Consider the following 27,524-nt stretch of genomic DNA (forward strand, 5'->3'; position numbering starts at 1 on the left):
CTCTGGTGTATTCTGCTGATAGTCCAGATATCTGCAGACCGTTTCTCACCTGGTCATGATGGAAATGGGGGATAGAGTAATCCTTTCTGAGTGGAAACCTTCCACCCCCCAAATTGACAACATGCAGGTTTTAATACATGTTGACCAGTAGGAGGCAGCATTTCTCTTTTCCCCCTCTGGGTTACTATTGATCAGGACGGGTTCTACTGACTGCCAGTAAGCAAAATGCAGTCTAGATGAAAAGCCTGTTCTCCAGTTTATTTGAAGCAGAATGCTTTCAAGAACATCTCAATCTGCTGAAAGCACCTTTTTAAGGAGGGTCTGTAGAACGGTGAGGGCTCAGGCTTTAACATGACAGGTTCTCTGGGAATAGTTCAAGTAAGGCGTGTGTGTGATGTACACGCTTTGATGAAGGTGTTTCTAAACGCAGTACATCTAAAGCAGGTGAAATATTTTCCTATCTACCTGCTGTAACATTTCTGTTCACCCAGAAAGCAGAGACGGGACCACCGTGAATGCATCACATTTAAACTGGACCCTTAAACATGAGGTGCTGTTTCAGTCACCATCTTGGTGCTGGTTGGCGTTGCACTGCTAACCCGTAACAGCTGCAGATTATATGCTTATGCATGGTTGTCAGCGTTGCGGTGTGCCTTCGTTATCCTTAATGCCCCCCAAATCAAATCCAGTGCAAACAAAAGACTTTAGAAGTCAGAGGTGTTTCTGTGCCTCAGTGAGACTATGATTTTTTTTTTTTTTTTTTTTGGAAAACAGCTAAAGCGTAGTGAGACTATATGGAGAGTGCCTGTGAACATCAATTTTCAAGTCTTGCCACATATTCTCATTTGGTTTTAGTGATGGACTTTAACTAGGCCATTGTGTCATGAATCTGTATCTCAGGGTGTATGTTCTGGATGGTTGTCCTGCTGGAAAGTAAACCTCCACCCCAGTCTCAGGGCTTCTTCAGCCTCTTACAGGTCCCCCCCCCCCCCTCCAGGATTGTTCTGGATTTAGCTCTATCTTCCCATCATCTCTGACCTGCTTCCCTTTCCCTGTTGAACAGAAACATCCCCACAGCATGATGCTGCCACTACCATGTTTTATCACAGTGATGAACTGTCCAACATCATGTGTGGTGTTAGCTTTCCACCATACATGTTTGGCATGTAGGCCAAATAGTTTTATATATTGTAATCTGTGACCAGAGCACCTTCTTCCAAGTGTCTTCTGTGTTTTTTATAGCTTGTGACAAACTGCAAACAGGACTTACTACTTTTTTTCAACCTTCTTGCCCCTCTTCCGTAAAGGCCAGTGTACAAGTATCAACTGTCCTGCCAGACATTCTTGGACCTGAGCAGTGGATCTGTGCAGCTCCTCCAGAGTTACCATGGGCCTCCTGGCTGCTTCTCTGATTAATGTTCTCCTGTCAGTCCAGGCGGATGTTCATGTCTTTGTAGTTCTGCAGGTGGTCCATCCTCTCTCCATGTTCAGATGATGGATTGATCAGAGCTCTGGGAGACGTTCAATGAACCTGACCCTGCTTTACGCTGATGCAGAACTCTCTCCCTGACCCATCTTCTGGGTTCCCTGGTCTTCATGGTGCTGGTTGTTCTTTAATGTTCTCTAACAAACCCAGTTTGTTGGAGAACATTAAACTGTGAGGCCAGAATCTGAACAGCTGGACCTGAACTGAGATTCTATTATTGCTCACTTTAGTTGCACCCGTCAACATGAAAGCTTTCCTGGTAGCTAGGCCAGAAATAAGGGAACTGAGAAAGGTGTAATTCATTTCCCCCTGTAACTATTTAAATTAAATTAAGGCATTAACGCCTCAGCATAACATTTCACGAGAAGGCAACAATTTTATATTTAACAACATTTTGACTAGTAATTAGGTCAGTTTTAGTCTTAAAAATACTAAAATGAAAGCAAATGAATTCTAGGCAAAAATCCTTTGCTTTAATTCAGGCAGTAGGCTATTTATTAATCTATTTTAAATCCGTTAAATGTTGGCGCAGAAAGCATCTACATAAAGCCGCTGTGGTCTCCTGGCCAGCCTGCTAATCAGCAGCTCTGCGCTTTGGAGGCTTTTTTCTTCATCACCTTCAGTATCACTGCTTTCCTCTTGTCTTCCTCGTGGACACCCAGCGCGCGGCCCGGAGGCAGATCCTCGGCAGAACACGCCCTGATAGAAAAGGTAGACCCACGCAGAGTGGGGCTCAGACAGACGCGGAACGTTCAGCCGGACCACGCCGGAATCAGCAGTCCCAATGCCCCCCCCGCAGCCTCCCACAACCGGACTCCCACCCAATCAGATCGGGACAGGCCTGTCGGCACTTTGCGTGGACTTACTGTGGACCGACGGCTCGGAACACCTGGTGATCCCGAAGGAGGTACCCGCAGCGGCAGAGGAGTAAGCCCACCATGAGCAGGAAGACCCGGCGCTGGATTTTCCATTTTTTCCTCTGCCTTGGAGTAGTTTATGTGAAAATTGGGTGAGTTGTAGAGGTGCTGAAGCTTGGTTCTGCTGATCTGCCTGCTACTGACGCTGTGTGCTTAGGACCAGTTTCATCACATCAGCAGAGAGCTGTAGGTGAAGCAGGGGGTCACTGGGTTTCTACCACACCTGTTGTTATTCTGTGCTTAGTCTGAGCAGGAGCAAGCTTCTGGACGCACGTTCACCTGCATGTCATCTCCATCACAGGGGTCTGTCATCGGTGGTGGCACTGGGAGCCAGCATCATCTGTAACAAGATCCCAGGCCTGGCCCCCCGGCAGAGGACCATCTGTCAGAGCCGACCCGATGCCATCATTGTGGTGGGAGAGGGGGTCCAGATAGGCATCAACGAGTGCCAGTTCCAGTTCCGGCACGGCCGCTGGAACTGCTCGGCCTTGGGGGAGAGGACCGTGTTTGGGAAAGAGCTCAAAGTGGGTACGTAGCTGGGAAACATCTGGCCCCTGGGCTGGGTTGTTGTTTTTCCCTGATGGAATCTGAAAAATGATTAACTTAATACTGATGCAACAAAAACACCATAATCATCCACAAAAGCCAGGATTGGGAAACATGTCGGCACGCATGAATAAAAATAATCACTGTGATTGCACTAACATGCTTTATTCTCCACTAAGTTGCACATTAGCAAGTTGGCAGCGTCTCTCTAACAGAAACGAGGAAGATAAGAGGGAGAGAAGGATTGCTGAAAATTGTTATAAATCTTCTGAATTTGCTCCAGAGGAGACATTCCTCTGAGGTACTCGACCCTCTGAGCTTTGGACAAATGTCTCTGAGACTGAAGCTACAGCTGGTTGCATCTGCTCTGAGGGGATATAGCCTCTGACGGTGTCTGTGGAATAAAGCTGGAGGCGAGACAGCAGGGCAGAAATATTTCCTAAGAAGCTGCCACTCTGCTGTCTTGTCTTCAACCCTCCTGTCACCTGGATGGACGGACTCATTTTCCTCCACAAGGATGTTCGATCCTTCAGTGCAGCATTTCTGCGTGTCGCTGCGTTAGCTCGGAGTTTAATGGCAACAGGCTGGTGTTTTCACAGTAAGGCCCAATGTGAAGCACTTAAAAGAAAACACAGACCTACATGGCTTTTCCCCTCTCTAAGCCGAACCACCTCCATGCATGTTCATAAAATACCGCCTCCCCTCCCCAAAAACATCAAGTTCAGACAAGTACTTTGTTCTAGGTTTACAAATTTCCCTCCAGGTTCTGCAGCTTTGGCAATGCAGCGTTACACATTGAATAATTCTAGTCACTCGCCTCAGGAAGAAGCTGCATTAGTGCGTCTATCGTCACATTTAAGGGGTGAGTCCAGACATTTCTGTGGTGCAGTGCAGATTCTACCTCCACTTTGTCAGGGACCTAGGCCAGAGAGTGTTGCTCAAGTCCAGCTGCCCTGCACAGAGTGTGGAACCATTGTTTTGTTTCACTGGACCAGAACACTGATAGCTGACAGAATATATAAATTTGGGCCTGTTGTTGGCAGTCATGCAGCAGTGGGTAGTATTTTGGCATTAGGGTGAGGATCCTTCCCACAGACTACTTAAAATGATGTGAGACACGGTAGATTTGAACCATAACCGTTAAGTAGGACACTGCTGTGTTTGGGGACACCTATGAGGACGTGCTCAGGAGCAATCTGTGTGGAGAAGGGCCTCTACAGAAGTTTAGGTATGAAATCTGACCATGTTTTTTGACTGTCCCTGGATATAGTCCAAATATGCTCCACCAGGAGTTATCTCCAATTTTATTAATAAAAACTTCAGTTTGCCTGAAGTGGTCAGATTTATAGGCTGGAAATCTCTCCATGCCGGGAGGTTATGCATGCCTCTCAGATTCACCTCCGCAGGGTGGAGACCAGCATGACGGCTGGCAGGGAAAGGGCCAGAAGTCCTGCAAAACCTTTCTTAATCAAACACCCTATGGGTTAAAATACTTAAATGTACCAATCAGGAACAGAGAGGTGTGTTTGATGGTTAACAACTACAATTTATCAAGTGAAACTGCCACGTTTCCCTACAAATATGCTTTTCCTCTATTGAAAAGGCTCCATTACACTTTCCACAACATTTTAGACCTTTCTGAAGTGTATGTGCTTAAAGAGAGCTTGATTAATGAATTGGACTTGGCTTGCTTCATGCATTTCATAATCTGCTCTGAAGCAATTATGCCAGGTATGTAAGGAGGCTTGACAGTGCCTGAAAGAGTGGATCCTGTTGTGTGCAATTGTGATTTTTTTCTGTGCCGGTGCAGGTAGTAAGGAGGCTGCGTTCACCTACGCCATCATAGCAGCCGGGGTCGCCCATGCTGTCACTGCAGCCTGCACCCAGGGGACCCTGAGCGGGTGTGGCTGCGACAAGGAGAAGCAGGGTTTCTACAACCAGGAGGAAGGCTGGAAGTGGGGCGGCTGCTCTGCGGACGTCCACTATGGCCTGGGATTTTCTAAAGTGTTCGTGGATGCACGGGAGATCAAGCAGAATGCCAGGACGCTGATGAATTTGCATAACAACGAAGTGGGGCGAAAGGTATGTGGGTCTAAAAGATTTCCATGACCTAACATCAAATCTGATCGTCAGGGAACTTATGCTGCTTTCCATTCGTTTAAGAGATGGGAACGAGATTAAGTTTGTGTGTGGAAACCCTCCACTTCCAAAAAACAGTAAAAGTTCATTATTCATTACACTACTGTGTATTATACACCATATATTAAAATGTTGATTAGACAATAACCAGTTTTTGAGCAACCGATTAATAAGACATAGATTGTGACATGAATTCTATCACCATGTTTATGTTACCTACCTAGGACCTTAACCTCACACCATAGCTCTTGATTAGAGTTTCAGTGTGAATTAGCTTAGGCTTAGGAATATAGTGGCGTTAGGATATCAACGAGGTCAAGTGGAACGAACTGTTTATCCCAGAACTGTCTTCCACACTTGGATAACACCGGACAACAAGGAAATGACTGGGTAAAAAGAGCTGGGTCCACTCTGGGTGTTTCACCGCCAGAAGGGTCGGTATACATTAACAGTGGTAATAGCCATGTACGTGTGTGCGTGTGGTTTCCCTTCGTTTTTCAGCCTGAAATACAGCTTTGGGTGTGGCTTTGAACATCAATACATTCAGATTTTAAACAACCACTAACGATGCTCAGATATTCTTAGAAATGAACCATGACTTGGAAGACATCTACATAGCTCCCCTGTAATTAATTTGTTGTTAAAAAGCATTTAATAAAGAACACAGAATAAACATCTGGGATTTTTGTCAAGCACGCTGTTTATTTCAATTCAATTTATTTATATGGAGGCAATTCACAACACATGTCATCTCAATGCACTTTACAAAGTCAAATTCAATCAAATCATCCAGACAGATTAGTCAAAAAGTTTTTTTTTATCTAAAGAAACTCAGCAGGTTGCATTGAGCCATTGACTTGCAGCATTCACTTCTGAAAGAGCGTAGAGCCACAGTCGACAGTCACTTACATTGATTGTGTTGTTAACTTAGCAGCTCATACTGAGCATGGGTGTAGCAACAGTGGCAGGGAAAACTCCCCTTTAACAGGAAGAAAAAGCTCCATCAGAACCAGAACCAGGCTCAGTGTGGATGGCCATCTGCCTCAAACCACTGGTGGAGAACTGATTGGAGACGACAGTGCAGAGACACAAAGGGAACACAGAAGCACTGATATAGCAGTACTTTCTATGTCAGAGAAAATGAAAAGGGTAATGGCAGACTAGCTCCATAGGCAGGTGTGGGCACAGCTAACCAAAACGTTTGCTTCGTAAACTCATATTCTGAAGACAAGAGTATTAGCTTCAATACCATTAAACCGGTGATAAGTACAGAAGGTTGAGGAAGCTAACACTAGCCACTAACCGCTAAACAATGGCTGTCAGTCAGTCTGTCACACAGCTTCAGACAAAACTACACATGGCACATGACGAACATGCACAGTGCCTCATGTTTTAAGGAAATATCTGCTTTAATTCAGTATAATTAACTTTTAGATTTTGACTTTCACACGGCAGTAAAACATTTGACAAACATATTCTATCCCTCTGTTCTCAGGCAGCAGCGTCTTAAAAGAAACAGCGTGAGTGTGGGCTAAAACCAGTGTTGCCAGTTCTGTGGGTGAAACAAGCAACAGGCTGTATTACCTTCACCTTGTAAACATTATAAATGAACAAGCCCAAAGTTACTGATAATAGGCGACATGATAACACTGCTGGAAGCCTGGAACACAGTGCTGAGCGGAGGTCCCTTTTCCCCTCTGTCATCACACTCTTTAACAAACATGCAATAAATTATGAAGTTTTGGGTTACTAATTGTTGTAACATCAATTATATCAATATTGTGAATTGAAAGGCATAAATAAAAATCGGTTTCATCATTGTTGTATGGAAACAGGTTTTCCTATCCATTACCTGCTGGTTAAATGTCCCCTCATGGATTGCCATAGGGTAGACAAGCAGTAAGTGCCGGTGTTTTGGACAGAAGTGTTGGAAAAATAAGAGTCCTGCTTAGCCATGTGGCAACCTAAAAGCCCAGGTCTGAGTATAGTCCCTTTCCACCTCAGGCGATGCCAGTAACATACCAACAAAGCTTGGTTACACTACTAAATAAATGCAACTGTCATCAGACTTCTGTCTGAATGGTTCTAAAAGCCCCCAAAGCGAATTGCATACATATATAACAGAGGAAGACGTGACACAACAGCAGTTATCAGTGTCTCTGTGTTATTAAGAGGTTGTTGAGCAATGGGAGCCCACGATATTAAGACCACATCATAACAATGTTTTTTTTTTATTGTCGAGCTGTGGCTACTACTATTGTGGAGAAGTCTGAGTGGATGTGTAGTGAGAGCCAGGACAGTGACATAAGCAGCGGATGAATCTCCTGTGTGAAAGTTGTTATCGGACTTCCAGGTATCGAAACCTAATAAAGTGGATGCTCACCGGTCTGTTAACAGTTTCTAAACTTACCATGAACAATAATGTGATGACCGAAAAGTTAACTCCCTAAATATTTGTCCTTGGAATAGCACAACTATGCCCGCTACTGACCATGGGTGGTTTTATATACCAAACAAATAAATAAAACAATCACAGTTAAGCAGACAAACTGAGCCAGTTTTCTAGTGTAGAGGATGAAAGAGAGCACGTGCAGTTAGTTATAGTAAAAGCTCAACTAATGTGTAGAAGAGGCTAACACTAAAGGCAAGGCAAGGCAAATTTATTTATTTATTTATTTATTTATTTATTTATTTATTTATTTTATTTATTTATTTTTTTTTTTCTTCTTGGGGAAGCAAATTTATTTATATAGCACAATTCAGTACAGAGACAATGCAAAGTGCTTTACATGATTAAAATATAGGAATAAAAGCATGTACGGATAGAATGTAGAAACAAAAAAAGGACATTAAAAACAGTAAAAGAGTTAACTAGAACAATCAAAGGCAGTTCTAAACAAATGTGTTTTTAATCTTGATTTAAAGGAACTCAGGCTTTCCGCACTTTTACAGTTTTCTGGAAGTTTTTTCCAGATAAGCGGAGCATAGGAACTAAATGCTGCTTCTCCTTGTTTGGTTCTGGTTCTGGTTCTGCAGAGAAGGCTGAGGCCAGAAGACCTGAGTGGTCTGGAGGGTTGATACACTGATAACAAGTCTGTGATGCATTTAGGTGCTAAGCCATTTAAGGATTTATAGACTAACAGAAGGATTTTAAAGTCTATTCTCTGAGATACAGGGAGCCAGTGTAAGGACTTTAGAACTGGGGTTATGTGCTCTATTTTCTTAGTCTTAGTGAGGACGCGGGCAGCAGCGTTCTGGATCAGCTGCAGCTGTCTGATCCACTTTTTAGGTAGACCTGTGAAAACACCGTTGCAGTAATCAATTTGACTAAAAATAAACGCATGGATTAGTTTTTCCAGATCCTGCTGAGACATTAGTCCTTTAATCCTGGAAATGTTCCTCAGGTGATAGAAAGCTGACCTTTTAACTGTCTTTAGATGCTTTTGGAGGTTCAGGTCTGAGTCCATCACTACTCACAGGTTTCAGGCCTGATCAGTGGTTTCTAGCTGAAGCGACTGAAGCTGTGTGCTAACTTTTGATCTCTCCTCTATTGGTCCAAAAATTATTACTTCAGTTTTGTTTTTATTCAATTGAAGAAAGTTTTGACACATCCAGGCATTGATTTCTTCTAGGCATTTACTCAGTTCTTGAACTGGTTCATAGTCACCTGGTGACATGGTGATGTAAAGCTGTGTGTCGTCTGCATAGTTATGGTAGCTGATGTTGGTATTTTTTATTATCTGAGCTAGAGTTCAACAGACAAGTTCTAAAAGACAAGTTCAACAGTATTATCTATGGGAGAACATAAAGTTATGGGCAGTATTAGCTCAGAGGATAGCAGAAATAACTACATAGACGCTCAGGGCAACATGAGCCACTCTGACTAGAAGCTTTGTCACAAAGGAAAGTTTTAAAATTAGTCTTAAAAGTAGACGGGGTGTCTGCCTCACGGACCACAACTGGGAGTTGGTTCCACAGGAGAGGAGCCTGATAGCTAAAGGATCTGCCTCCCATTCTACTTTTAGAGACTCTAGGAACCACCAGCAGACCTGCAGTCTGAGAGCGAAGTGCTCTGTTAGGAACATACGGGGTAATCAGAGCTCTGATATATGATGGAGCTTGATTATTAAGGGCTTTATACGTTAGAAGAAGAATTTTAAATTCTATTCTTGATTTAGGAAGCCAATGAAGGGAAGCTAAAATTGGAGAAATATGATCCCTCTTTTTAACGTTCATCAGAACTCCATGTTGCCTGTTGAAAGGACAGGGAGGGTAGGTTACTTCTTCTTTATATGTTGTATAAATATTTTATACTAGTATTTCATTTAGGCATTCATTGATAAAATTTATTTATACAAGTGAGCCCCATTAGGACACAATGCCTCTTTTTCAAGAGCAACCTTTTTAGACCATCATTCAATATTAGAAACAGTTGCAAACTAATAACAACCATTATTAATATTTTTATTTGACCTTTATTTGTACAGGTATTCTCATTGAGATCCAAGATCTAATTTTCAAGAGAGGCTTGAATTATACAATGCAGTCCTTCAAATGATTGTTTTGAATTCTGTCCTGAACCATGAGTATAATAAAATCTGAAACAATTTTTCTAGTAGAGCATTTTTGCAATATCTAAATCAGCTACAAATATTTTAAGGTTCTTTCAAAAATACTGAACTTTATTCATAAAGCAATTTAAAATACCACACAGGACCAGAGATCCATACACACTGAAAAGATACCAAATCTCAAAATTTAGACAGGACAGATATAAAAATATGATCGCTAAGAAATACTGAATAAAGCAAGGGTAGGAGCAATTATAAAACAAAAATAGAAAAGACAACACGAAACAAAATAGAAATGACATACGAAAATCAAATAAAACTTAGCATGTCAAGTGGAGTCGAAGCCAAATCATAAAGACCAGTCATTTAAATAAAGAGAAAAATATAATGTCTAATTTGCACTTTTAAGTTATTACACTCTGAAGGAGCTGAGATTTGCAAAGACAGCACTTAGTGTTCAAAAGTTGATACCCTTGCAGGCTTTTGTGTGTATGAAATGTGCATAAACGTGAACAGGCTCTCATTCACATGCTGCTCTCTAATTGGTTACTTAAGGGTTTGTTTTATTTGGCGCAGCTCTCCACACCCATGGCCATTCAATGCTTTTTTCTTTATCCAATCAGATTAATTCATGATACATGGAAATCACAGCTGGCAGCTTAGATGTGCAGACGCTGAAGAGCCAGACAACAACAAAAAGACAAAAGAGAATGGTGCTGCAAACAAACTTTCATGTATTTTATTTACACAATAACTCCCTCATGAGGCTTTTGTTGGAGAAAAAAAAAAGGACATAAAGGAATCCAGCAGCAGACAAGTGACCGTGAATAGAATTATATTCAGGTAGAGTTTATTGTTTTGGGGTAATCTCCCACCTACTGCTATATTTAGGTCAAATATAATTGTTTAAACTTGGATACTTCCCTGACCAACAGAGACAGAATAACTATCAGACGGCTCCTGAGCCGAGCAGATAGCTGGTCAGAGTGGAAACCCCACACTGCTCTCTTTATCATAGGACCTCATGGTCATTTTCTCTCAATGTTTTTTTTCCCTTTTCTTCTCTGTCTTACCAGATCATGTTTAGCTTGACTGTTGATATTAGTACTGTAAAATGCTTTACACTATCTACTTGTTACTTTGAAAACTGCCTCATTTGAGCTAAACTCTGCTGAGTTTGAAAAGAGCACAGACACCATCAACGTTCTTTTTGGTTCAACCCCGAAGGGTTTACATTCCACAGTGGGGTTCAGTGTGTACATTTTTTACTGTTATTTTGTTAAATTATTTAATTTATTAGTCAAAATGAATGTGTTAAAATGTCTGCCCTAAAATAAATATACATATATTTAAACAGTATATATAAAATATACTTTTTTATTTCTAAACAACAAAAGAAACAACAAAAGAGATGGATGGATTGTGGGGCTATTATTGTTAGCTCTGTGTTTTCTGGAAAAAGATCATGGATTTAAAGGTTGACTGTTGGGTATGACACCTACTCTTTTTCTGAAGCTGTATATTTCACATTTGATGACAAGTTAGTTCATTGTTCTAAGCAGGGTTGGGGGACAGTGGGCAGATATTCAGAGTTGGGCCAAGACCAAGGTACATTTGGATAATCAGAAAACAACTCCAGTTTCAGAAATGTTGGGGTAATTCAGTCCAACAACAGATTTTTAAGTTTCCTTTGCATTTGATAGTTACTGAAGACTGGGGGTGTTCCACTGTAGTCTGCTGTAGTCTGTGGACCATAACAGTGACCTTATCTTCATGAACATGTATTGGACCACAATACATGTGAAGCTTATTGGGCTTCATGTAAAGGGTAGTGTATTTATTTTTAGTGTCTTACTTTTCTTTACTAGGTGAACATGTATGGCCCGAGATTTGAAACACTCTTTTTCTTTGTTCACTCAGCACTTTCCTAAAACCATTTATTAGCCAAAAGCAAGAATAATATTTTTGTCCAGACAGACATGGATGTCAGTCAACTGCTTTTATTCAGCTGTAGAGATAAAGTGATGTTTCACTGTGCGCACCTGATTTGGAAATACAGTCCTCAGCAGTCCTCACTGACCACTGAATATTCCAGAAAACAAGAAGGACCAGGAAAAATGTCATATTACAGCATCTTTCACATGAGTTTCCTAGTTTGACATAGCTTGACTGATTGGGAATAAAATCGTGTTTGTGTGAAAGAACTTTATATGTACTTGTATATTTTTGTGTGAATGAGCAACTCTTGTAAAAATGTAAGGCGGCATGATGCATTTCCTGCCAGAATTTATTTTTGCTTTATATCCATCGACTAGCAGTCTCCAGCTGATAACAAAGATTAGCAACACATTATTGCCTCTGAAAGGTTTTCTAGTTGGAATGATTTTTTTATTTATTTATGGTGATGTACATTCATGGGGTACATGTCCTCTGATGGGTTTATTGATGAAGCAGGTCTAATTTTAGTATATAATAATGTTGTTATATGAGTACTGTCCAGTTTGGGCTGGTTACTGGTTGGTCTTATGTGGGATTATGGAACAGTGAAACATCCTAAAGTCATAAAATAAGTCAAGAAAGGATGGTGTTAGGCAAAAATGCATGCTGAGGCTACTTCAAGTTCCTAACTGGGTAAGCATTAGCTGGGCTTAATGTTGTTTACCAGAATACAGGAAGCCAATGGACAGATCAATAGATACTGGCCACACAAGCAAGCTGTCAATAGCAGAAACTAGTACAGGCACTTCCTATGATGCACATTAAATGTGCGACTTGGGAGCATGCTTTCCATCATATTTACATTGAGGAATAAACCTTGTTCCCAGTATTAGGTTGATGGCAGAGGTGGAAAGAGAAACAAAATATTGTACTCAAATACAGTTATGTTGATACATTTTACTTAAATACAAGTAAGGTTAAAAGTGTAAATGTTCCTCAAGTAAAAGTAAACGGTGCCTCATTAAAATTGTAATTTAAGTAAAATTAGAATGACATAATTTGAAAGTCCTTGTGCATTTCACAAATGAGGTATTGGTCTCAGACTGCTTTTAATTAGATGAGCTATAGGGCAGCCAAGGTGTTGAGGGGATCCGTTTTGGTGGCCTTAGGATTGCGTCTCTGCTATTCGCGGATGACGTGGTCCTATTGGCTTCATCAGGGCGTGATCTACAGCTCTCACTGGAGTGGTTCGCAGCCGAGTGTGAAGCGGCCGGGATGGAAATCAGTGCCTCCAAATCCGAGACCATGGTCTTGAACCGGAAAAGGGTAGAGTGCCTTCTCCGGGTTGGGGAGGATGTGCTGCCCCTAGTGGAGGAGTTCAAGTATCTTGGGGTCTTGTTCACGAATGAGGGGAAGATGGAGCGGGAGATCGACAGGCGGATTGGTGCAGCGTCTGCTGTGAAGCGGGCGCTGTACCGATCCGTTGTGGTGAAGAGAGAGCTGAGCCAAAAGGTGAAGCTCTCGATTTACCGGTCGATCTACGTTCCTACCCTCATCTATGGTCACGAGCTTTGGGTCGTGACCGAAAGAACGAGATCCTGGATACAAGCGGCTGAAATGAGTTTTCTCCGTAGTGTGTCTGGGCTCTCCCTTAGAGATAGGGTGAGGAGCTCAGTCATCCGGGGAGGACTCAGAGTAGAGCACCTGCTCCTCCACGTCGAGAGGAGCCAGTTGAGGTGGCTCGGGCATCTGGTCAGGATGCCTCCTGGACGCCTCCCTGGTGAGGTGTTCCGGGCACGTCCCACCGGGAGGAGACCCAGGGGAAGATCCAGAACACGCTGGAGGGACTATGTCTCCTGGCTGGCCTGGGAACGCCTTGGGATTCCTCCTGAGGAGCTGGCCCAAGTGGCCGGGGAGAGGGACGTCTGGGCCTCCCTACTGAAGCTGCTACCCCCACGACCCGACCCCGGATAAGCGGAAGAAGACGGACGGACGGATAAACCGCTTTATTTAAATAAGGGATACAAACCACTCTTTTGCACCAAATAAGGAAGCAGCTTTTTCATTTGAACACTGATTTTGATACGCGGTAACCCTCTCCAAGTAGATGCATTTTGCTTGTAATGACGATTATCATACATGCGCTCCACGGGCTCCAAGAAACAGCTGACGCAGTAACAGCTGATGTTGTAGGCTTTGCTTTTCACAGACTCAAGGAGGCGGTCTGGAACGAAACTGACACATACAGGAGAGGAGGATGTGGAATCATGGGGTAATGGTTAACTCCAAGTGAGCCATTATATTCCTCCATCTAACTGTGTGGCACCTCGTGCCCATCACACTTTAGAGTCCTGATATGTTAAGTCCTACAGAGATATTAACTAAATAACAAATGAAAAGATGTGTAGAAAATCATGTATTCAGTTCTTCTGGAGTCATCTGCCGCTGATCCACACATTTACTTCCCAGCAGGACAATTACTGATGGATGTGTTCATTGTTTATTGGTTTCATTTTTAAACACTCATCCAGAAACTAAATGATTTCTTGTAATAAAGCAGATCAGCTGATGCCGGGTCATAATTTTAACATGTTCATGTTAATAGAACACCGTTAATAAACTGTTAAGTTAATATTAGTTTGGCTAATACGGAGTCCTCTATATTATGGTAAGAAAAAAATCGAATTAACATATCATCCCAACTTTAAATATAACTCCAGTTTTTTTCTTTATCGGAGGTTCTCTATTGAGATTCAACCTGAACAATGACCCTGAAATTATTCCACTGTCACTGAATTCTTCACGTTTAAATGAATAACAATCTAATACTCTGTTGGTCTCAAAGTACATACATACTCTACTTTTACCACTGCAATTTCTGTTGCAAATCTTTCATATTTAATTTGAGATGATGTAAGTCAATGTGTTTCAAGTATTTTTTCCTTTCTTGAGAAGAATAAACAACAGTGTGAAAGGTGCCACAGAAGGCTTACACAGGTTCTGTTAGGCAAACAGTGGCAGCTTCGATGGGATTTCACTTCAGTGAGCTCCATTATTTCAATGTTTGCCAGGTCTCGGGGGGGCATGACCACACTAAGCTGTGTGCGTCTCAGGCTTTTGACAATTACCCCAAGAGACTCCAGAAAGTCTGAGGCCACATCAGAATGGAATAATTAAAAAGCAGGGTGAGGCTTTTCTAATGCCAGCCAGGGTTCCCACTCAGTGAGAAGGAAACACGGTAAGCTCATGTCATTCAGCCCAAGGAACACAGAGAATGTCCCGGCAGTGCTGCCAGACATTCTGAAAGGTTCTTCTCCAACACCATGAAAAGACCTTTCTCTACCTTTCTCATAAAGGTCCTCATTTGTTAACAAACCAAACTGTCTTCAGTCACCACGGGAACCTTTAAATTAATTCAGTTCAGACTGACATTTTGTGGTCTTGCTTTTCAGTTCTTTTTATCTATGGACAGATTGTGAAATCATGAAGATTTCTAAAACAAATCAGCTCAACACAAATGGATGAAATGGAGGTAACTTCCTATAGGAGTGAGGAACCCAGAGAGTAGAGGAAATTATGTGGAAAAACACGTAGGTTTGATTTTTAAGGTGCATTGCACAATTTTTAAATAGTTAAATATTATGTATTTTATTTCCCAGACTTGCCCTTACAATTGCCAGACTTGTAAAATGAGTTATTCTTTGATTGCCATAGTTTCCTCTATAGGCTGAATTAGTCAGTTAATGAGAAAGTGATTGGGCCGAATCCTCTGGGCGTGCGCTTGGGTGTGATGCGTTGATTGCTCCTGTTCACCTGGCTATTATGTTGATTGATGCATTAGCAAGAGAACACTGGCAAACTTCAATATTTGCATGTTTTTTTTAACTCAGATGATATCACAACTCTAAACAAAAGACCTGTGCAGTCGCAGCAGCAGATGCTTTTCCTCTTCACCCGTGCACATGCACAACACTGGTGTCATTTCAACTTGTCCCCAGAGACTGTTCAAAAACTCTGGAACTTGTGCTATGCTCCTTTTAAAGGGGTAGAGTGTAACTAATTTGGCTTTTTATCATCAAAAAGTCGTTGGCATGTCTGCTGATTATGTGGCTATGATTAGAGATGTTCACACCTATACAGTATGTTTTTCTTACTATTGAGCTAAGCCTATGGTTGAAACAGGAGAAATATATATATATATTTAAGTCTTGTGTTATATTAAAAACACTTAACAAAACAATCTACCACTTAAATTTTATTTGGATATTAAAAATGGAAGATTGAATGATACACGGCTTTAATTTCATAATAATAGTTTTTTTTTTTTTTTAACTTTTCAAACTCACTCTATGTCTGATGAGTGCCATGTTCTGCCGCTCTCTTTCTGCGGCTAAATAATCCGTCCTCAGGAGAAAGTTTGCAATTCACCGTAGTCCAAAGCGTTCTTTGTCTTCCTCGATTTCGGTTAACATCAGCTGGAAACTAGGAATGCTCTCTATCCGCAGACGGTATACTAACGAGTCGTGGCTTCTTACACTCTAACATGTAAATACAGCTCAGGGGGATTTTAAGATGAAAACGTCCCATTTTTAAGCACAAAGTTTACCATTTAAAACCTTCAAAATGGTAATTTGAAGCATTAAGGGTGTACTGCATCAAGAAGTATAGTTTGCAATATAACAAACATCATTATTTTCTCACAAATTTAAGGTTTTTCACGTTTTTCTCAGTTTGTGTTCTGCCGACTTGTTCATAGTTTTGCTGTGGCGGATCACATTCATGACCTTTCGTGGCTTCTGTATTAGTGGTCAGCTAATTCATTTAGCACACTACTAGATGGTTGTAAATTGTACACACTGGAGCTTTAATGTTAGGGTTCAGGCATAATAACATGTGGAAAATAAAAAATGTTCTTAACAGTGTTGTGAACAATTTTCTATTACATAATGTGAGAAGTTGAACCATAGTATCCTGACAAACATGGAGGGAGTTCAGAAAGGAGCATCAAAACATACTGAGGAGGACAGCTACATGTAGCGAGGTGGAAGCTGCACATGAACATCCTCCTCTGCGGACCAACACAGAGTTTATTTTATATATGAATGGATTTTACATGAACTGAAATATAAAAAAAAAACAAAAAAAATATTTCTTATGTTTTTTAATTACTCTAAGGCCCTGTCTGTGCTAAGAAAACCAAAGCCCAGGGCTTTTAAGTTTGACGCATTTCCATTTGCGAGGGGCCATTTGTGTAAAACAAACATATGGGAAAGTTGGGTGGAAAACTGCAATACCATTCCAGTGGCAGCATGAAGACAGCATAGGTCAAACAGACAAAGGCAGACTGAAAAGCAGCCGGAGATATAATTAACCTAAAATGCATAAAACATCCGGTAAAGATTTTTACATTTGATATAGAAAGCTGAAGTGTCCCTACATAGTAAAAATGTATTTGGGTTGGACCTACTCTGTTCACGGTGGTGCTTAATAATAATGTTGCTCTTTATCTTTTCTGGACTTCCTATGAGGAAAACCTTGATTCTTCTCGCCCCTTGGCCAATCACAGAAAAGCAGTGTGTTCATGTCAAAACTCCTCTCAAGTCCACTCGGTTTGATCCTGCTCTTGGAGAGGGTCCAAAAAGATCCGGGCTGGCGGTAAAAAAAACTGCTCCTGAAAACGCTCACAAGTGGGTGGAGCCAAGTGGCACATGGCCAAACTGAGCTAGTGGAACTGGGGCTTCTGTATACCTGTCGGAACACTTAATATGTTTCCTGTACTTTGGATGTTCATGGCTGAGGTTTGCTCTGTTAAAGTACCCAAGAACAATGATCAGGGAATTTGGATGCTTTTTCTCCATGTTAGTCATCTGGTCGGCCAGAGGTATTAATGCCTCACTGACACAGTGACCAGGACATATGAGGAAAACTCTCACGCTGAATAAAAGGTTTTATAGTTAATGTGTAATGTCTTTAAGTGAGGGCTACTTGATTTATTTAACAATGTGACATCTGTACACCAACCGTCGTTTTCGTAGAGAAAGAATCTGCCACCCTTGCTTTTCCCATGAGCTCTCTTATGTGGTCTAGCTATAAAAGAATACAGTCTGGTAGGCAGGGCAGTCAAACTTTTTTACAGTAGCAGGCCACACACCATCAGGTAGGAGGGTGCACTGATGCCGGTGCCCGAGCCCCGGAGGGGAGAATTTAGAAAAATAGAGTCTCCCTGATGTATTTTGGAAGCTTTCAAGACAGGTGATTATTTAAAGAATATAGTCAGAGTGCATGTTTTAAATTGAATAAAAATAAAAAAAGTGAATGATCAATTCTTCAAAAACAACCTTTGTTTTTTTTAATTATTATTCTTAAAAAAATGTTCTAATGTTATCATCATGTTTTAACAAGGTTTTGAACAAATTTGCATAAAATTAGTTGAATTTGAATTACTAGCACCATATAAAACAGATCAGATTAGGTGAATATATGACAATTTACTAACTTCCGAGCGCGCAGTGAGACAACACGCGCGCACGCTCAGTTCCTTCTCTGCTCACGCTCGACCTGCTCATTCCATGCTTGTTACTACCCGATCCGTACCGGTAGCACCATAGACATCATATACGTAGACGCGTCGTTGAGCGGGTTCTGCCTATGCTGCGATGCGTCAGAGCGTCCGCCATGTTGAATGTGAAAAATCTGCAGTTACTCAGTCAATTAAACAGTATCAGAGGGACTTTACTCTCAGAATATACTTTGTATTCGTAATATTTTTATTTTTGTAATATTACAAGTTTATTTTCGTATCCCTTTAGCTTCATTCTCCTGAATTTATTCCCGTAAATAATAATAATAATTAAAACTAGAAAAAGCTGTTCCTGCATGACAGCGAGTGAGAATGCTAATCTGCAGAATGATTTGAGGAGAAGATGCAGAAGATCCATGCAGAAGAGAAGAAATAGCTGAAAAACATTGAACAATTTAAAAAATTTGAAAAATTTGAACAATTTGAAGTAATTTGTAGTAGTAGTAGTATCAGTAGTAGTAGTAGTACTAGTAGTATCAGTAGTAGTAGTAGTAGTAGTAGTACTAGTAGTATCAGTAGTAGTAGTAGTACTACTATCAGTAGTAACAGTAGTAGTATCAGTTTTTAAAAAATTTGAAGGAATTTGAAGAATTTGAAACAATTTGTAGTAGTAGTAGCAGTATTTGTGGTACTGATACTACTACTACTACTAGTAGTAGTAGTATCAGTATTAGTAGGAGTAGTATTGGTTGTTGTAGTAGTAGTAGTAATATCAGTTGTATCAGAAGAATTTGAAAGATTTGAAGTATTTGAAAAATTTGAAAAAAATTGAAATATTTGAAGAATTTGAACCATTTGAACAATTTGAACAATAAGAACAATTTGAAGGAATATGAACATTTGAAGGAATTTGTAGTAGTAAAAGTAGTAGTAGTAGTAGTATCAGTAGTAGTAGTAGTATCAGTAGTAGTAGTACTACTATCAGTAGTAATAGTAGTATTATCAGTTTTTAAAAAATTTGAAGGAATTTGAAGAATTTGAAGGAATGTGTAGTAGTAGTAGTAGTATCAGTGGTACTACTACTACTACTAGTAGTAGTAGTACTAGTACTACTAGTAGTAGTAGTATCAGTATTAGTAGGAGTAGTATCGGTTGTAGTAGTAGTAGTAGTAGTAATATCAGTTGTATCAGAAGAATTTGAAAGAATTCGAAGAATTTGAAAGATTTGAAGAATTTGAAGTATTTGAAAAATTTGAAAAAAATTGAAGAATTTTAACCATTTGAACAATAAGAAGAATTTGAAGGAATATGAAAATTTGAAGGAATTTGTAGTAGTAAAAGTAGTAGTAGTAGTAGTAGTATCAGTAGTACTACTACTAGTAGTAGTTGTATTAGTAGTAGTAGTATCAGTAGTAGTTGTTGTAGTATCAGTAGTAGTATCAGTAGTAGTAGCAGTAGCAGCATTAGTATCATTAGTAGTAGTAGTAGTAGTATCAGTGGTAGTATCAGTATCAGTAGTAGTAGTAGTAGTAGTATCGGTTGTAGTAGTAATAGTAGTAATATCAGTTGTTGAGACGCGGACAGCGGTCTCCATGCTTCCTGACTTTGTCTCGTCGGGGTCGTCCACCACGGCGCCCGATCCAGACTCGCCTACTCGGCCAGGCCCGCAGATTGCGGTCCCCGAGCTGTTGGACGTTGTCTCGGCCGGGCCGTCCACCACGGCGCCCGCCTCTGACTTTCCTGCTCGGCCGGGGCCGCCGACCGCGGTCTCCGGGCCGCTTGACTATGCCTCGTTGGGGCCGCCCTCCTCGAGGGTTTAGTCGGGCGATGTTGCTTCGCCGCCTGCCTCGGCCTGGTCGACCTCCTCGAGGACTCTTTGTGGCTTAGCAGCTGTTTTTGCCTGCGCCCTTAAGGCCAGTGCTTTCTGTTTTATTTTGTTAAGCTCGGCTTAGTTTTGAGTGATTTAGAATTCCTCAGTTTGGAATTATTTAGGGGGTTCTTTGTTTTCTTAGAGTTCTTAGTCTCTGTTTTGGCTTTTGTTTTTTCCTGCTCTGTTTTAGGGTTGTAGATTTTGCCTTAGTTTTCTAGCTTTGCTTTGCTTTCTCATTATAGCTTTAGTTCTCTGCTCTTCACGTTAGTGTACTTGTTCATGTCCTAGTTTTCTTGTTTTGCCTTAATTTCTAGTTTAGCTTTAGTCTCATAGTTCTGCTTAGTATTTTGTTTTGATTTAGTAGTTTTTTGCTGTAGTTTTTCTTTGTGGTGTTATCCCTGACCTAGTTTTCTTGTCTTGCCTTTATTTTCTGGTTCTTGGTTTGATTCTTTATTTTGGTCCCAGCGCTCCTTAGGTTCCAGCACTCCTTAGTTCCTAGCACTTGCTTAGACTTCTGACCCCTGATTATGAGCTGTTTCACGCTCCTTAGCTTTGGCTAGTTCGAGCTTCCTTAGTTTGTTTTTGGCCTTCTTGTTCCTCAGTCTTCTTGAATTTAGACCTCTTGGTTCCCCGGCATGTTAGAACGCCTTTGTATCCTGGTTTTTAGATTTCAAGGCTCCCCTGGTGTGTGTTAGGACGCCCTCTGTTCTCGGTTCCCCGGCGTGTTAGGATGCCCTCTGTTCTCGGTTCCCCGGCGTGTTAGGACGCCCTTTGTTCTCGGTTCCCCGGCGTGTTAGGACGCCCTCTGACTCTTGGTTACCCGGCATGTTAGGATGCCCTCCGATTCGTGGTTCCCTGGCGTCTTAGGATGCCCTCGGCTCCCCGGCGTGTTAGTACGCCCTCCGTTCTTGTTCCCTGGCGTTTTAGATGTTCCTGCTTCCCTTGTGCCCCGGCGTTTCCCTCACGCCCCGGCGTTCTCTTCCCCAAGCCCCGGCGTTTCCCGCACGCCCCAGCGTTCTCTTCCCCAAGCCCCGGCGTTTCCCGCACGCCCCGGCGGGTTCCCCTGGCGTTTCTGTATGCCAGTCGTGCTCCAGCGTGTGTTTTGAGCCCTGGTGTTTTCAGTATGCCTGTTCTTCCCTTTGGCGCTGTGGTGCGCCCGTTCCTTCCCCTTGGTGTTAAGTATGCCCGTTCCTTCCCCTTGGCGCTGTCAAGCGCCTGTACCTTTCCCAGATGTGCCGCGCCCTGGTTGTGCTCTGGCACGTCAGTGTTCTCTGGCCCCTTGGTTTCCCAGTGTTCTCTAGCTCCTTGGTTCCCCAGTGTTCTCTAGTCCCTTGGTTCCCCAGTGTTCTCTAGCCCCTTGGTTCCCCAGTGTTCTCTAGCCCCTTGGTTCCCCAGTGTTCTCTAGCCCCTTGGTTCCCCAGTGTTCTCTAGCCCCTTGGTTCCCCGGTTTCTTGTTTTTGACTCGTGCCCGCCCTCTTGAGACCCCTTCCACCCACCCAGGGTAAGAGGTTCTGAGCCGTCCGGTGTTTGGCCTTGAGGGGGGGGGGGTAGTGTCATGGTTTAAGTTGTCTGGCTTCTTTCTTGTTTTATAGTTCACCTAGCTCTCCCTCCCACAGCCATTAGTCACACCTGTTGGTAATCAGTCAGATGCATTTCACCTCCTAGTCTCCCTATTTAAGCCTCCCTCTGTCTCACTCTTGTGCCGGTCCGACTTCAGTCACCACCTCCCCATGCCAGTCCTCGTTTTGCCCTTGAAGATTTGTTCCTCTCATGTTAAGGTTAGTCTAGCCAGTCACTCTAAGGACTGTTACCCTCTGTGTTTCCCTGGAGAAGTTTCTGCTCTGTGTCCTGGTGTCTCTAGAGAGCTGCTCACCTGACTAGCCGCCCAGGAGATACGCTGCTCTGTGTCACAGTGTGTACTGCGAACCGCTACTGGTACCACTGTGCTTCCTGGCCACTCTGGTCGTTATGGACTCTAGCTCCGGGCCGTCAGCTCCTATCGTCACCTACACCTCTGATCCTCTGCAACCCTGACCCTCCGGACTTCATCATCCACCATCCAGCACCTCTTGTTAATAAACTCTTTAAAAACCTTCAGTCCCGTGTGCGCGTCCTGAGTACACCGATAAACAATCATGACAATACCTATATGTATAAAATACAGGGTTTCCTTTTTTTAACCATGGTGGTGGTCAAACGGAGGGGGTGCAATGTCATTGAAATGTCATTGACATGGAACATATGTTAACATTACTTTATGAAATAATATACACATTTTTATACATTGCCTGACTGTAAATCTAATTTTACCAAAAACATAATAATCAGAGGCACACACAATGAATGAGGTCAATAAGTGAAATATAATAAAATATATATATATATATTATATTTGTACCCCCCTTTGTACTCCAGGGTGGACTTACTGGTAGCTTTACGCATGTGTTATACATTTGCAATGTGAAAACACAGTGCTTGATCTTTCATTAACAGCACTCCAGTCGGGTGGGCATTGGAAAAATATCAAATTTGCTGGTTTAACTTTACACTACTTATGGAGTGAAGTCATTGTCACCGCTTTGTTTTTAATCCCTATTTTGTTATGACTTTGTCATTTGTTTTGTAGGTCCTTGAGAAGGGAATGCATTTGGAGTGCAAGTGCCACGGTGTTTCTGGATCCTGCACTACCAAGACATGCTGGATGACGCTCCCTAAGTTCCGACAGCTGGGATACATCCTGAAAGACAAGTACAACCAGGCGGTACATGTGGAGCCTGTTCGCGCCAGCCGTAACAAGCGTCCCACCTTCCTCAAGATCAAAAAACCACACTCCTACCACAAGCCGAAAGACACAGAGCTCGTCTACATTGAGAGGTCACCCAACTACTGCGAGGCCAACCAGCTGACTGGCAGCATGGGAACGCAGGGGCGCTTGTGCAACAAAACTGCTCTACAACCCAACAGCTGTGACTTGATGTGCTGTGGTCGTGGATACAACACTCACCAGTACTCTCACGTTTGGCAGTGCAACTGCAAGTTCCTGTGGTGCTGCTATGTCAAGTGTAACACCTGCAGCGAGAGGACAGAGGTGTATACGTGTAAATAGAGATATTTATTAGATGCTTATTAGGACGTGCACCTAGGCTGAGCTGCATGTGTGTATATGTCTGACTGTGTTTGTGTGTGTGTGTTTGTGTGTGTGGTTTTTGATTAATATATTAAAATGCAAGAGTTTTTGTGTGTCTTTAGATTACAACAATTCCATCTGGCTCATCCCACTTCTGTTGGTTGCGATGGCACCAATGAACCTTAAATTAATCTTCTAGATTCATAAGTGTTCTGTTAATCTTTAAAGTCAAGTGCCATTTAATATTGCAGACTACTTTTGTGCAGTCCATAAATGTCTATAGGTACAGTGTGACTCATGTCAAACTGTAATAGCTTTTTATTTTATAGAATAATAATTTATTGACAGAGAAAACTACTGATCACATTGAACATACACTGACCACTACATCTGCTTTGTGGTGTGGATGAAAAGTTTGAAAATGATAAGTGCACTTAAAAGCAAAAAGGTTTTTGCAACTTTTATTTTCTTTGTGGCAACTTAAACACTGGAGCTAACAAAAGGAAATGAATCCAAGTGAGTCAAAGTACCCTTGTAGCCTTTTTTGTAGTGAGCCTACAACAAGAACTACTGACCATGTGCTGAATATGATGGTGTTGTGTTCTACTTTCTGCTCATTCTGGACTAAGTTTCACCAGGAAAACGTGCAGCAGTGATGTTTGTCCACATGCCCACACATTCACACTTAAAGATTAAACTTGTTAGGAGTTAACATATCCAAATAACTATTGTTTTGATGGGAACCATTAACATCTCAGGATAAGGACCATTTATATGTGCAAACTTACAACCATGCAAATATCAAACCCTAACATTATATTATTAACCCATCACACTGATGCTTTAGAACTGAGAGTCAGGAGATAAGAAAATGCAAGTGATAAAGGGGGTAGAAGTGTGACACGATAGAGTAAAATATCGCATAAGATCAAAAGTCAAACTTGGGAACTGTTACCTGAAAGTCTGTAGACAAATGGAACGTTTGGACCAAAACTGACACTGGTGATGCTACTATCTGAAGCCCATTGAACATGCACTAGGATCTATACCTATAGCGCCAATAGACAAAAGATAAACATTATCCAACCTACTTAAATTTTGCAGGTCATCGTGGTTCCTTTAAAAACCATCCACTAACCTCTGGATCATAGTGTTGCATCTTGATTTGATCTTTCTTGATGTTTCTTTTCTTTTTGTTCTCATATGCAGGGTTAGTGCCCTTGATGGTTTTAGTGAGATATCTACACATCCTCATAGCTGTTGGCACTTTAGATTTCCACCTGTCATTTAATATCCTCTTACCTTCTTTATTTTTAAATATTTTGTGCTTTAAAACTCTGATGTCCACAGATAACCCTGTAGTTTTTATTAATCTAAAAAGGCCTGCACCTTCCTTTCATAAGCATGTTAAAAGTATCAAGATATACCACGTTTTTTTAAGTTGTGGTTCCATATCTGTAAAAAATGTCCATGATATTGTTACCGCAGTTTGAAGTCCTTTAATGCGATGCTAGAAAAAGTGCTTTAGTGACTGCTGTATTCTCCAGCTCTTTTACCCAATTGGTAATGCAGCACTGCAGGAACAGCTACGAGGTGGAAACTAAAAGAGCACCACACATTAGTGTTAAGGTAACACAGATTTAAAACTAGAGCAGGCAAGCTACACGCATGTTACTGAGGCTCTACCATAGCTGACTGATTAAGCAGCTAATGTCTGCTTGTTATACTTCCAGTGTTACTCTATTAAGAGCTGAACAAAGAAGCAGCAACACTCCATGCCATGAGCACTTGAAAAGTACAACTAAGCTATTACTAGCTTTACCACTAGTTTAAGATCACAATACGGTGATAATGTAACACCCCTGCAGGTCCCTCCTCATATTAGGCATCAGGACACTGACACAAGTTCAGAAGACGAAACCAGTGCCCCAGTTGAACCATGGTTGTGGGCCTGCATTGTGAAAATGGTACATTTTGTGCTGTTGATCCACAAGTGTAGCTACTGCACTGCCTTTATTGAGACTGGGTTTCCCTTTAAATGTGCTGCTAGGTGTCTGTAAAGTTATGATGTTTGTAACAGAGCAGCCATATTGACTCTTAAAGCTAACATTGTAAGAAATGCAAGCCTCCAGACATTAATGTCCCATAATGTTGGTTGACAGAATATATTTTATACAAAACTATTTTTGTATAGATTGCCTTTATTTATTTATTGTATATCTGTGTAATCGTTGTTCCCTAATCCTTTCAGGCTTTGCTTTTAAATAACAAACTGTGGAACAAGTTGTGACAGGTCTTGTGAGGAAATTTGTGAAGTAACTTTCTGTGGAACGATATGGAGAAGCTCATGTCTGAACACTAGTAGAGAGATTGGATAACCTAACTTTCTCTGCTTGAATAGTAAGGAAAAACTTTGAACTGTCCTGCTCCACTAATGGCTGGTCAAATGAAGGCCCAGACCAATGGGAATCACTCTCACTTTTAGGTTAGATTTGTGGTTCTTAAACTGTGGTACTAGTATCATTTGTGGTAATAGGGTTGCCTTTAGTGGTAGTCAAAGAGAAAATTGATATCAATAGTTTACAAGGTAACCAAATGAATTAGCTATAATGTAAAGCCCATACACTCAAACAGCCAAACAATTATTAGTTTAACAACACTGATCTTAGCTCCAAACTGCTACTATTCATTAATGCAAGCTAATAGCAAAATGTGGTCAGTTTTCAAGTCCAAAAAAGCCACAAGTATGCTCTTCTGTAATTGGTAATTAGCTATTTGAAGAAGAGCTAAAAGCATGTTCTTCCAAAGGACTCAGGAGCACAGTGATGATGTCACCACTTGTGTAAGATGTATCTCAGGAATTATATTATTTTCTGTCTTGGAATCTGAAAGTGAATGCATCTATCCAACTAATGGCAACAACCCACTGAGTCTATAGCTACAGTAGCCTGCTAGGGGAGCTTAGCTCCTCCGAAAACATTAGAGCGCATTTAAAAGTGCCCTTATTCTTGATTAATAAATGTGTTTATAAAGTTTTGAGGTCTGCTTACAAGTTTTAGTGACAAATCAATAGCAGGTTTTTCTTCATCCACCTTCTCTTTTAACCTCTGCCGGTTGTAAAGTGCTAAATTCGCAGAAAGCTGCATTGATACATCATTTATAAAATCGGCGCAGCAAGAACTCATTCAGGCTCTTGAAGCATATTTACTTTGATCCATACTTTGGATTGAAGCAGTACTGGGGATGCTGCTGATGACGAATAAGTAAACACAGCAGTGCTGACAGTGGCTAATGTCTCTGACATATTCAGTAAATATTAAGACACAAGTGGACCAAAACTGCAGATACACAGTTTATTACTGCAGCTATCTGTGATTTAACATGGTAGTTCATTGTTGCTGAATGTGGAATATCATTCTTTGATATAAGTCACAATCGATGTAGAAAGGTTTTTTATATAATGGTGTCTTCATGAACCTCTCCAAAACTTTTCAGACCAGATAGGTTTTAACATGACAAATCTGCTTTGGTTTGGGTTCTTCTTGGACTACTCACTACCTTGCAGGAACAGTTCCTAGTTGTTTTCAAAGTTCTGGGGGTAAAACATGGCTTCTAGGGAAGGTAAGAAGCTAACTAATCATGGCCTGTCCACAGAACCCTAACCCTAGCTAAAAATGTCTGACTATTTCTTCTAGCAATACCAAAATGTTGCTTACAAAATATAGCCTTTACAATTCAGCACTGCCTTTTCTAAAAATCAGTTTGCTAAAAAATCACAACGCTGCTTCCTTATTTTGAAGGTGTATACTGTAGGCCATTTTTTTCTCAAAAGGAATAATTTACATTTAACCATAATATTTTTAACTTTTTATTTTACTTAGGGAACATTTGATCATCTCAATAAAAGAGCAGGTATCATTACAAACTATAATTAGCTAATTAAACAGAGATCAGTATTTTACAGTAAGTCTTTATGAATAGTTGAAAAAAGAATTTTTAGATCTTTGTTGAGTAGTGAAACCAAATAAGTTTGACATGGATGCCTAAAACATTTAAGGATTTACTGTACAAAGTTTCAAAGCCTTTTGTAACCATTGTAGACACTGAAACAACCCAATGACCCAAAGTGTTAAATGCTTATTTTTGCCCTAATAACTACACATATAAAATGATCTGAGATACCTAAAGTGAAACGTTGGCTGTCGGTTCTTAAAGCACATCCAGGTCTCAGGACAGGCTGCAGGCTTCTCTCTCGTTTCTTGTAAACTTTGAATCATCCTTAGGTTTTTGTTCCCGGATGTTTTCCCAGCTGTTGGAGTTCTCTTTAATCGGAGCTATTTGTTGAAATGTAACACTGAAAAATAATGTTTGTTCATTCTTTGTTGTGTTTAATAAATGGCTCTGAATTAA

At 41.2% G+C, this 27,524-nt stretch overlaps 1 protein-coding gene across 1 annotated transcript; it reads left to right on the forward strand.

Moving 5' to 3' along the window:
• The first annotated feature begins 1,027 nt into the window (after positions 1–1,027).
• On the forward strand, positions 1,028–27,524 carry wnt7aa (wingless-type MMTV integration site family, member 7Aa). Its single transcript, XM_021312021.2, has 4 exons — positions 1,028–2,495; positions 2,705–2,931; positions 4,760–5,031; positions 22,614–27,524. Exons 1-4 carry the CDS (start codon positions 2,425–2,427, stop codon positions 23,091–23,093), a joined length of 1,050 nt encoding a protein of 349 aa, XP_021167696.1. The 5' UTR covers positions 1,028–2,424; the 3' UTR covers positions 23,094–27,524.

This window comes from Fundulus heteroclitus, chromosome 20 (genome assembly GCF_011125445.2).
Source record: "Fundulus heteroclitus isolate FHET01 chromosome 20, MU-UCD_Fhet_4.1, whole genome shotgun sequence".
Classification (NCBI taxonomy): domain Eukaryota; kingdom Metazoa; phylum Chordata; class Actinopteri; order Cyprinodontiformes; family Fundulidae; genus Fundulus; species Fundulus heteroclitus.